Genomic DNA, 12,584 nt, shown 5'->3' on the forward strand with positions numbered 1-12,584 from the left:
TTAACGAATTTAAACATGTCCCTTCCTATTATGAAAGTTTTTCATAAATAATTATTTTAAAAGAGTGTAGGAAAGATTTTTATTCTTTTAAATTAGACAGTATTAAGGTAAGATTAATTTCTGTTAAATGATTGTGGTTTAGAGGTCAAAATAAACAAAATTTATTAGAACAAAGCAATGTAATCAATTTCCTAAAACCTGAAAACATATCGCGTGGGTTAGATATTAGAAGACATCCCAAAATTGACCACAAATTCATGTTTCTTGTGAAAAATTAGGTTTGAAAAAACTGGTTTTAACACAGTTTTTAAAATGAAAATTAAAAGATATTCAGTTAAAGTATATCATTGAGGGAGTAAGCAAGATTCCAGTTCCCCAAGAATAGGACTATTTCCCGAGGCGCAGCGCTCCGAGGGAAATGGTACTGGTCGAGGGAAACTGGAATCTTGCTAACTCCCTCAATGATATATACTTTAAAAGTTTTATTATACCAATACAAATTTAAATTGTAAATATCACCTTTTTAAAAAAAAATATTAATTTACGGATTCACTAACCATTTTTGTCCCAAATATCAAATTAGAAGACAGTTAATCCCTAATTCTTATATAATAATTGCATTCTATTTGTAGTTTACGTCTTATTTTGTTGCGTTTTGTTATATGAAATACGTCACGAAGCATTGTGTTTTTGCGTCGCTCTATTATGATGTGACAATGAAAAGCTATAACCGCATGATTATTAGCATGATTAGCTTTCGACTGAGGGATTAGCTCATAAAAACTAACGCACAACGATTAGGCAGTTCACAGCGATTTCTAACAGGGAGTTAGCAAGATTCCAGTTCCCCACGACCAGGACTATTTCCCGAGGCGCAGCGATTAGCTGTTTCACAGCGATTTCTAGGGAATTGTTCAGATCTAATCATTTAATTTTATAGAGGGAAAAATCAGTAGAGGTATAATAACGTAAAATAACGTACTTGTTTTAGAAGAAAAAAATCCATCTTGCGTTGTTTAGGAATGTGATCACATGATCAATTTTTGACGTAATCTCATAAATATTCTTATTATACCTCTACTGATTTTTCTCTATATAAAATTAAATGATTAAATCTGAACAATTCCCTAGAAATCGCTGTGAAACAGCTAATCGCTGCGCCTCGGGAAATAATCCTGGTCTTGGGGAACTGGAATCTTGCTAACTCCCTCAATGATATACTTTTAAGCAATGAATTATAATTTTTTGCAAGATGCAGTCTCATAACTACAATGGTGTGTGCAAACAAATTGAGTAACTAACGCGCGTTAGTTACTCAATTTGTTTGCACACACCATTGCAGTTATGAGACTGCATCTTTCAAAAAATAATAATTCAATGCTTATATTTACATTTTGTAGACCCTGCATTATCCGCAATTTTATTTTTTTTAATTAAAATTCCCTCCTTATCCTTCATGTAAGTTGCAATTGATAGAACAACTTATGGAATAGCTTTAAGCAAGTTTCCCGCCAGAGTTTGTTTGCGCACAAGCCAAAATCCGCAAACGAAAATAGTGCACAATAAAACAGAAAACAATAATCAATTTTTCAATCTAAAATGATAAACTTTATTTTGCAGCAAAGAAATATAAATGAATGGTATTAAAACACAAAGTTTTCGCTTTGTTTAAACTGTAATGGTGTAGTCTCTATATTCACACCCCAGACAGACTTCGGTGATTTGGTCTTGCGTGTTATGTGTATTTATCCCATGTTTACCCCTTTATCCCGTGGATATAACCCATTGGATAAATTTTTCATATCCCACATTTAAGTGCAGTTATGACGTCACAATGGTTTCTGCGTTAGCGTGATGAAGTAAAATAAAGTGGAGTGCTATATAAAACAGTGTTAACATCGGTTGTGAAGCATTAAACATGGGATAAAAAGAATTTCCCATGATTTGTAGTTGGATATGATTTTTATTCAACTCGTTGTGTGTTTTTATCCCATCGCCAAGGCTCGGGGATAAAAAATCACACAAATCGTTGGATAAGAATCATATCCAACTACAAATCATTGGAGATCCTATATTTATCACTTGTAATTTTATTAGGCTTTTTATTAGGGTCAAAGTAAATGTAAATATTAACTGTATAATAACATGCATCACTTGTGTTTTGACGTAATAAAGAAATACCTGATAAGGATTCAAAGTGCAATGCGATTAAAATTGCAAGATTTTTGTGAAAAACACATGGATTTAATAAATAACGGCTAATAACTAGTCATTGATTGATCGAATTGTGCATCATCATCTATTTGAAAGAATTCTAAATATGGACATTAGCCTTAGGAGGTCAGGAAATCAAGCTGCAGTTAACGGCAAGTCGCTTTTACAATAACTTGTCTAACCTTAGCGCTCAAAATCGGTCATGTTTCGACATTAGGGTTGATTCACCCGAACTTTCCATAAGACTTTAATTGTCTTTGTAAAGCAAAAAATTTCATGAACTAAACCAAAGTGTAAGATATCGGCATGATTCGACATTAGGCCAATTCATGCAAGTTTTTGGCCGCAAAAGGCACTCATAATACTGCATTTTGCAAGCAAAAATTTCTTGAAATAGCCCAAAGTCAGGAAAATTAAAAAGTTATTTTTTAAACAACCCCAATTTTAAAAACTATATAACTTAACCTTTATAACTCGATCGGATGCGTTTTGTTAAAGCGAGTGGAAAATTGTGGTTTGTTTATAATCCTCATAGCAACGGCAAGGGAAATAACTGCTCATGCGCAATCGCGTGATTCTGAGGACCGACATACTAGAAACTTCACGTCTTGGGATTCAATCTCGGAATATAGTGTACAAATATCGGCGTTTTCATCATTTGAAAAAGCCTTCGAGTATTAAAGAATACCAGGTAAGACTTAAAGCATCAGAAAAACAAATAAATTAAAACAAAGCGCATAGTAGAGAACTTTCGTTTTCATGCACAGGCACTTGAAGGTATAGACACGTCTAATACTTACATTTATTAAAGAGTTTTGCAAATGTACTGCAAGTAAGAGGGTAAAAATGACGTTAGTTATAAGATAATGTCCAATAACAATGTGAATCTTAATTATATTGTTTTAAAGTCTACTTTCGTTTTCGAAAAACAATGGTGATTCACGACTGGAGGATCTAAATTACTTCCAATTTTGAAAACGCTGACAAGAAGCAGTCTACATGATCTATTAAAAATAATTTTACTATCTATCGTTCCGCAAAAATAAGGATGACGAGTTATTGTACTGGTAAAGGATGCATTGTACATTACGTCTTTAACAGGCATAACAGAAACGTAGACTGGTGTCTCATTCGTACAAATAAATATAATTGTAAAGGGTAACAACCATGATAACGGCTGGTGTCTCTGAACTCTGTGATCCGTTTTCGTTTCCCCGACACATTTAAATTTCTATATCAGCGTGAGTTTTTATCCGCCAATGAGCGAAGCCGGTAGAGGGCTCTTTACACTACTGGTCACCTGTCTGTATATCGAATATCAGACAGACAAGCCAATCTAAACAGAAACGTAACTCTTGTGGGTGCAAGATGTTTCGGGACTCCGACATTTCGGAACCTGACAAATACTACTCCACTATAATACTAGCGACAACACGGTTCGCGACTTGGGAAAAGACGATTCGGGACTTGGATTATTTTTTGGGGATTTCAACAAATTATTTTATTATGATGATATAGCATATTATTCAAAGTACACTTAGAATGCATAGTGCGTAATATTTCAAGCTAAATCCGAATTTTAATTTTTATATACATAATAAAAATTGTCATAAAGATATACTTCATTTGGGTTTTTTTGTCATAACAGACGAAGAAGAATAAATCTTTACATTATTAATTTTTTTTATTGCAGCCCGGAGGACCGGGTTTGCTTGATACATATAAGTTTAAGTGTTGGTGTATGGTTATTGGGGTGGGAAAAGTTATTCAGAATTAAAGGTCTTCTTAACATTAAAAAGATTGTTAATCAGAATGTTATTTCACTTTCTAAATTACGAGATACATAATATATTTACTTCTATAAAGTGAATCTGTAAAAATAAATAAGCTTTACATATTTAATATATAAAGATGCTTATTATATACTATCGAAAAAAACGACAGATCCATTTTTTAGAACATGAATTTTACTTCTCGCATAAAAACGTACTCTGCATAGTTCATGTTTTATATTCTTAAATTTAAAATTAACACATTTTTTAATATAGTTGATGCATGTGTCTAATTTCAATTTATATTTTATGCAGCCAACATTTACATGAGATATTGATCAAATTTAAAATGGTATCAATTTTGTTTAATTTTATTACCGTTTCCAACGGAGACGGTATTATATAGTTAAAGTTTTTTACAGTCTTCGGACTGTGCACTACCTCTCTTTTGTGATTGGTAGAAATTGCATGATGACAAAATTTTCAATTATTTCATTGGTTGAAATGCTGTTCAAGGCAAGGGAGATAACTTTCTGATGGTATAATTTTCGTACGACTTAACATTTTTTCAATATTTCCAATCTTAAAAAAATGAGAAAACGAACAACAAAATCAGAAGTAATTATTTCTAAATAACAATATTTTAATAGCAATAACTATAAAGGTCTCATTATTTTCATCAAGTTGCAAATAAGATTTGACTTTTATTGCTTGCTGGCTTTACGATTTATATTTATTTTTTTCCACTTATATGTTTGAAGAATTTAACGGAATCGGCCGGGGTTTGCCGAAGGTTTCGATCAGTTTCAGGAGATGACCAAGCGACAACCACGGTAGAGCTAATACCAGTAAAAAGCTAATGTAGAAATACGAAATCAAGAAATTCAAAAGAATCATACGACTTGAAAGATGTTAATCAGTCAACTGTTTATGTTGTAGCTAAAGACAGTAAGCTTTTTAAAAAGCTCTACTTGTCCGACTCTTAGTTTTCAAAATATTCGCGACTTTCGTCGCCATCAATTAGACGTATGCCTTATAACACGTATCAAAGCTGTTTGATGATCAAGACACATTTTCATTGTTTACTAGATATATTTCTCGGGCGACAATAGATGGATACATCAATGTTTACTTGGTTTTTTTTTCGTGTGTATGTGGTTGTTAGATTATTTTTAGAAAATAAAAATTTAAATATATGAAAAAAATAACGGTTGTTTATTGTTACATGAAATAATTCAGAATCAAACAATATTTATTTAATATAAATATCATTCCATCATCAAAATTTCAACAAAATATAAATGTTTTCAAAATGTTTTTAACTTAATTTTGTCTTTTTTCCCCAAACGTTAGTTTCGTATATAACGTTAGACCGACGTTTTCACTTAATTCTTAAACGCTATAAAATATTAATTCTCAGAACATTTGAGTAGTCTGAAATTGCCAAAATACTGGGACTGCTCTGAAATTAAACACGCTGTATTAGAGTGTTTTGATACCTCTCTAAAGACTGTGTTTGCTACAGATTTAAGCCTTGCACTAGATCGATTTATTAAGACCCCCCACATTACCCTCCGATGTACTTGCAAGCAAATATATGGCAGTGTCAATTAAATACGTAATGTACAGAAAATATATTAATAAAATTGTGAAGAAGACATTAAATTCAAGTTATTGGTCCATAGAATATCTATAAATAATATTTTATTTAATTAGAGAATACATATTTTGTTGAGAAAATATTACTTGATCGGTCTCTCACTGCATACAAACTACGTCACGTTGTAAGAAATGACGTCATATTGACAAGTGTATTGCGATCAGTGACTTGTTTATAATGTGTTATGTGGATTTAACTAACAACAAAACAAGTTTTTATGTAGTTTGATGATTTCGAACTGGTTAAATTAGGAGATTAACCCGTTTTGTGGTGTTTTAAAGAAACGTTGTATGACGTTTATCGTGTATGATGTCATAGTCAAGTTTTCTCATACAAATTAGGCTCTGCCTCCTTTTTGTAACCTTAACTGTGCTGCACTTTTGGTTTGTTATAGAGAGAGGTGGCATACCACGGATAAATGTTGGAGTTTACGACGTTGTGACAGGCCATCTATTTGACACGCCAAAATCATGAAGGCAGTCAATAGGGACAGACTATGCCAAGACAGGCCATATAATTGTAACAGGAAAGGAAATAATGCAGCAGACCAGACCGGGATTCGAACCCGGGCCACCTGAAACTCCGGTCAGGTGCTCTACCAACTAAGCTATCTGGCCACCGGCGATCGAACCCTGGACCCTTGTATCTCTAGTCAGGTGCTCTAACCACTGAGCTACCCAGGCCGATATCTACGGCCCTAACCATTACATCCCTCCTTCCTGAAATGGTCTTCGCCCTCGAAGACACAACCCAAGTTCTTATTGCCCCTGGCAGGACTTTCACCTGCAAGTCCAGGGGTGGTCAACGGCACCAAATCAGTAACAGGAAAAGAGAAAATGCATGGCTGGACCGAGAATCGAACCCGGGACCCCTGTATCTCTAGTCAGGTGCTCTAACCACTGAGCTACCCAGGCCGATATCCACGGCCCTAATCATTACATATTCAAGCCAGCCACGTATGACGGAACAAGTTCCTGGCTTGACTTCAAATCACATTTTGAGGCTTGTGTTGTTGTAAATGGCTGGGGAGAAGAAAAGAAAGGTCTGTATTTAGAAAAAGAAGAAAACTTCAAGCCACTTGACGCGAAAGCAGAAAAGAGAAGCTCATAGATTGTTGTTAGAATATACCAATCTTTTTGCAAAATCTGATAAAGATTTGGGGCGCACAGGAATTGACAAACACAAGATTGATACTGGGGAAAACCATCCTATCAAAATACCACCAAGGAGGGTACCTGCTCATCTAACAGAGAAGGTTGATAAACAGCTGAATGACATGCTGGAAAGAGGCGTGATCGAGCCATCAAACAGCCGATGGTCAGCGCCTATTGTGCTAGCGAAAAAGAAGGACTGAACATTCCGCTTTTGCATTGATTACCGAAAGTTAAATAGCTGTACAACCAAGGACACATACCCCTTTCCCAGAATAGACGAGTCACTGGATCAGTTGAGTGGTAGCTCGTGATTCTCTACTCTAGATCTCTGCTCAGGATATTGGCAGGTAGGGATGGAGCCAGATGACAAACAAAAGACAGCCTTTGCCACACGTCGTGGACTTTTCCAGTTTAAGGTCATGCCATTCGGCTTATGTTGTACTCCTGCACCATTTGAGCGCCTAATGGAAAATGTTTCGGCAGGCCTTCACTGGGATATCTGTCTTGTTTACCAGGACGACGTAATAGTGGCAGGCAAAACCTTGAAGGAAATGTTTGCAAACCTTAGAAAGGGTTTTTGCAGACTGCAAAATGCAGGCCTTAAACTAAAAGCAAAGAAATGCTGCTTGTTTGCCGAAAAGGTAACTTACCTGGGACATGTTGTGTCAGAGGAAGGTGTAGCGACTGACCCAAACAAAACAGCTGCAGTAAAACAGTGGCCAGTACCTACAAATGCAGCTGATGTACGCTCATTTCTTGGGCTATGGGGCTATTATAGGAGAATCATCAAAGATTTCTCAAGCATTACAAAATGCCTACACACGCTGACAGAAAAAGGTTGCGCCTTTGCTTGAGCAAAAGAATGTCAAGAGGCATTTTACTCCCTAAGAAATAAGATAACTAACACTCCAATATTAAGGCATCCAGATTTCTCTCATCCCTTCATTTTAGATACTAATGCCAGCAATGTGTCTATAGGTACATTCCTATCAAAGAAGATTGATGATCAAGAGAGGGTTTTTGCTTATGCAAGTCGGACGTTGACAAAGTGTGAGCGCAGGTACTACGTTACACGAAAGGAATTGCTCGCGGTTATCCACTTTGTCAAGCACTTCAAGCATTACCTCTATGGTAAAAGGTTCATAGTCCGCACAGACCATAGCTCCTTAAGTTGGCTTTTAAAATATTGAAGAATCCTAAAGGTCAGTTAGCACGTTGGCTGGAAATCCTCAGTACATTCAGTTTTGAGATACAACACCGACCAGGTACACAACACAGCAATGCAGACGCACTGAGTCGTGTGCCATGTCGCCAGTGTGGTTTTGATCCAAATTGTGAGAAAGATTTGAGAGGTTGCAAGCCAGACAAAGTGAGAGTTGTATCCCAAGCCAGTGGATCAAAGAAAGGAGATGACGATCCATTACTGTCTATGAAAGACATGGAAGATGAAAACAAAGACATATCCCTTGTAGAACGTTTGGTCAAGGAAAGGAAAAGACCTGAGTACAGTGTGGTTAGTGGTCAACGTTATGTGCTACGATCTTTATAGTCACAGTGGAACAATCTTGTATAGAAAATGACATTTTATTCAGAAAATTTTAAGAAGTCGATGGAAAGACCATACGCTTGCAGGCTATTGTACCAAGTAGCCAACGACGGACAATATTTGAGTAATGTCATTATGTGAGGACAGCTGCACATCTTAGTGTGCGAAAGACACTAGCTCGAATAAGGCAACAGTTCTATTGCAAGCAGGCACCAGAATGTACATAGCAGGTTGTGAAAAAAAGATGGGTCCTCAAATGAAGAAAAGAGCGCCCATGGAATTGGTTTTGAGTGGTTTACCCATGGACAGGATTGCCACGGACATCTTAGGAGAACTACCAATGACAGAGGATGGCAATAAATACATATTGTTGGTATCGGACTGTTTTACGAAATGGACCAAGTCTTTCCCAATGCCGAACATGGAAGCCAAGACAGTGGCAAAACTTATTGTTGAAGAAGTAATTGCCCGGTTCGGCGTACCATCAGTCATTCACTCTGACCAAGGTCGACAATATGAGAGTGTGCTTTTTGAGGAGATGTGCCAGGTTCTAAAATTAAGAAAACACGGACGGACTAGACCCTACCATACACAAAGTGATTTAATGGTAGAGCGTTTTAACAAGACGCTAGTGACAATGTTAAGCGCTTACCTGAACGACCATCATTCAGATTGGAACAAACACCTACCATTTGTAATAATGGTTTACATGGCTTCCGTTCACGAGACAACTGGCTACACTCCCAATTACCTAATGCTAGGAAGAGACGTGTCAACGCTTGACATCATTTTTGAAATGTTCAGATTAGGGCAGCACATTCCCAAAGAAAAATGGGCCTGGGAATTGAAAGAAACTCTGGAAAAAGCACACAAACATGTCAGGGAGAATATTAAAACAGCAATGGTTAGACAGAAAAAAGTATCACGACCAAAAGTTGTCATGGCAGAAATTTGAGCCAGGTTGCCAAGTCTTTATGTTCTTTCCAATTAGGAAGGCAGGTCGCTCGCCAAAATTTACCAGTTACTGGCGGGGTTCTTACAAAGTGCTATCAAAGATGACGGATCTTACCTACAAGGTTGACTGTGAACGTCGTGGAAAACCACAAGTAATTCATGTCGACAGAATGCGTCGAAGGTATCCTCAAACTTTGCAAGGTGAAATACCTGATGATGAGAGGACGGCACCAGAAGACGAGCCTGAACCTCTGGGTGATGAAGCAGAGGAAGAACATGATTTAAGTAACCATTCTGATGGAGACAATATCCCTGTAAGACACAGGAGAAAACCACAGTGGATGGAAGATTACGCCTTATATTAGAGTTGTCAAAATTTGTCTTGCATTACAGAATTGTATATAGATGTAAATTTTGTAAATAGTTAATCATATGCGGGACGCAGATTTTACTGCTAGATTGAGCCTTTGTAAATTCTTTAAATAAATATGAAATCAAATACTTAAAATTATTATTGAAAAAATTAAGGATAAAAAGAAAGTATTAGAAAGAAAAACACGATGGATGTCCATGGTCTTCACACAGCAGTTACTTAAATAAATCAAATACATATTTCAACAAAAAAATTTTAATTAAATTTTGGTCAAATTTTAACCAAATACATTTATAAAGGTAATGTATCAAATACTGTGTTAAGAATATAAAGACAACACCGCGGGCGTTTGATTTTCTCGGAAGGCGTGCTCCATGCCGTATTCAAACTTTAAAACTAATCAAAAATCCAATCTGTGCTTTTTACATTATAAATTGTGTATGAAACTAAAAAATTATACATGTATAAACATAAAAACACTAGTAAACAAGTTTTATTTCATTTCCTTAACAAAATATTTAGAAATCCCGAAACGCGTTAGCCCAAGTCCCAAAACGTTTTAACCCGAGTTCCGAAACGTGTTGTCAGGTCCCGAAACGTTGGGGTCCCGAAACATCGCGGTCCCAGAATAGCCATAATTCCTTCTTGTCTGGTAATTATAGTTATACAGAAGAAGTTCCTACCTATTAAGACTATGTTATGTTCAAAAGTGTACCCTGAATCTATACTCTATTATAATCTTTGTCAAGGTTACGGGGTTAAATATTATTTTAAAATTCTATCCATAACTACATGAAAAAAAAACTAATTTACTGAAGACATGGTTGATTATATATATACACATATAGACTAAATGCTCTGAAACCTACCTAATATATTTTAGACATCTAAAATAAAAACATAACTTTGACGTATTATATTGAAAAAATTACGACTTTTGTTATTGGAGGGGTCTTTGGAGGTCGCATATCATGCAGGTTTGTCACTATTTACACAAAGTAACACAACTACAAGGTTAAATGCTCATTTTGACACACTATTTCTATTCTTGAATTGTTGTAGTCTTACCTTTTCTATTAAACACAATACGTAAAAAAAAAGTAAACATGCATGACTTTATGACAAGTCAGTAAATTTACAATATGGTACTTTAGCAAAAAATCTGAAATCATTAAAAAGAATTAAAATGTGAGCAATTTTCCTAGTTATCCTAGTAAATAAGCAATGTGAAGTTCTATGAAGATAGTTCTGGTTTATTTGTTTATTGTTACAGTATGAGGGTTTTGTTACATTTCAGAGAAGCACCATATGAATGCTATGGCTTCCTCCCCTTACGCCTGTTCAGAGGAGACGACAAATGCCTGTAGAGCATGTCAACTTCTTCTGGGTCCATGTACAGATCAACTACGTGATGTTTTACTTCACCATGTACCTCTACCAACATTCACACAAGTCATTAAACAAAAGAGGGGTGATCTTCCTCGTCTGACGGCACCACAAATGAATCTTATTTTACCTAAGGGCAGCAATTATACTGGAAACTATGGTGACATGGATATTCCTTTTCTATACACACTACTCAGAAACATTTGTAGCATACCTCCACACAGCAATGGCTGGGGAGATGATCCAGACCCTACAGACAGATCTCTCTCTGCCAACATTGAGAGAATCCGTATTGCCAGAAAATCAGTGTGTACATTCTTCTAGTCCCGTCCTCTCCAACGCTGATTTCAACACAATCTGGTCCACTGTCAGATCAGCAGTAGTGGACCTTGATTCCCTCCTGAACAACGGGAACCAGTTTGAACAAGAGGTGGACTTTTTGAGACAAGAGACAATGGACCCTGTCCGTGACCGCCATTACATAGAAGAACTGAGGAAACAGGCTGAAGAAGATGCAGAAACTAGACAAATGGTCCAAGGCTTGAAACGTAATTAGGATGTCGAAGTTTGACATTTAACACATGAAATAAAGCTTTATACTGTTAATTTTGTATCTGCAATTAATGCTTAAAAATCTGTTTTTCCTTCCAGAAAAAGTGGAAGAGAGTGAAACGGAAAGAAATGAGAATCACAATAAAATGCTGAAAATTGTTGGTAAGTACCATTGTAACATTGATACATATTTAAGAGCACATAATACAGTTCTTAAAAACTGTATGATATTTAGATTCCAAACAAACTGACATTTTAATATTATCAAAAAACACCGGAATCGGGATCCCACAACGAATCGTGTAGAGTGGCAATATGTGTAAACACTTTAACACGTGTAACATGAATAATGATACATAGTTATTTAAAATAATTTCAACTTTATTATCTATTTGAGGGTTGGGAATGATATTTTCTTTGATTGAAAGACTCTATTACAGACATACTATGTGTGATGTGCATGTATGAATTATCAAGCTAGATTTTTTGCATGAAATGCTGTATAATAGCTAACCATTCTTCGATTTAGTCACATCTTTAAAGAAGCTAAAAATGACAATAAACTAGTCTGACGACTTTATATACAGTAAGCGCATGTTTGTCTATTGTTCTCCGTTTAACAGCAATCGCAAATTTGCTTTGATAATCTTGTGTCAAAACGAGATTAAATAATGAATAAATTAATAATTTAAAAGCTATTATGTCAAAGTAATCTTTCTTGATTATGAACAAAAAACAATAAAAGCTTCCACTTTTATGTAAAAGGGTTAGGTGCAATTGATAGAACTTTATTTTGTGGTACTTAGGAGTGTGACTAATAGGCAATCATTCCAATGTATAGAGCAAATTCAAATTTGTTTTAATCCTGACCAAGAAATCTCGCATGAGCATGATGAACAATTAAAACGATGCCCTGGTATCTTAGTCTATATCCTGGTAAGGTCCCTCTTGTTTGTACGGAAATTTTTTCAAA

At 35.7% G+C, this 12,584-nt stretch overlaps 2 protein-coding genes and 1 non-coding gene across 3 annotated transcripts; 2 read left to right on the forward strand and 1 right to left on the reverse strand.

The window, feature by feature from the left end:
* Nucleotides 1–2,799: 2,799 nt before the first annotated feature.
* LOC134282811 (uncharacterized) lies at nucleotides 2,800–11,773 on the forward strand (the record flags this gene model as incomplete). Its single annotated transcript, XM_062765203.1, has 3 exons — nucleotides 2,800–2,905; nucleotides 10,971–11,607; nucleotides 11,711–11,773. Coding segments are annotated over exons 2-3 (454 nt in total), but the record flags the coding sequence as incomplete, so codon positions are not given.
* Nucleotides 6,191–6,263, reverse strand: Trnas-gga (transfer RNA serine (anticodon GGA)). The gene has a single exon. It is a non-coding gene; the product is annotated as a tRNA-Ser (tRNA).
* LOC134282810 (uncharacterized) lies at nucleotides 7,154–9,301 on the forward strand. Its single transcript, XM_062765201.1, has 3 exons — nucleotides 7,154–7,543; nucleotides 7,993–8,313; nucleotides 8,507–9,301. The coding sequence occupies exons 1-3, from the start codon at nucleotides 7,154–7,156 to the stop codon at nucleotides 9,299–9,301; spliced, it is 1,506 nt and encodes a 501-aa protein (XP_062621185.1).
* Nucleotides 11,774–12,584: the final 811 nt, after the last annotated feature.

Source organism: Saccostrea cucullata, unplaced genomic scaffold (genome assembly GCF_032062105.1).
Source record: "Saccostrea cucullata isolate Sc308-1 unplaced genomic scaffold, CSIRO_AGI_Scuc_v1 ctg1157, whole genome shotgun sequence".
Lineage (NCBI taxonomy): Eukaryota > Metazoa > Mollusca > Bivalvia > Ostreida > Ostreidae > Saccostrea > Saccostrea cuccullata.

Excerpts from the sequence above, each read along its gene's own strand:
- LOC134282810 (XM_062765201.1), top strand. The coding sequence starts at position 7,154 with ATGGAGCCAGATGACAAACAAAAGACAGCCTTTGCCACACGTCGTGGA. Across the intron at positions 7,544-7,992 it reads TACCTACAAATGCAGCTGAT|AATCCTAAAGGTCAGTTAGC; the intron begins GTACGCTCATTT and ends AAAATATTGAAG. Across the intron at positions 8,314-8,506 it reads AAAGACCTGAGTACAGTGTG|TGTGCGAAAGACACTAGCTC; the intron begins GTTAGTGGTCAA and ends TGCACATCTTAG.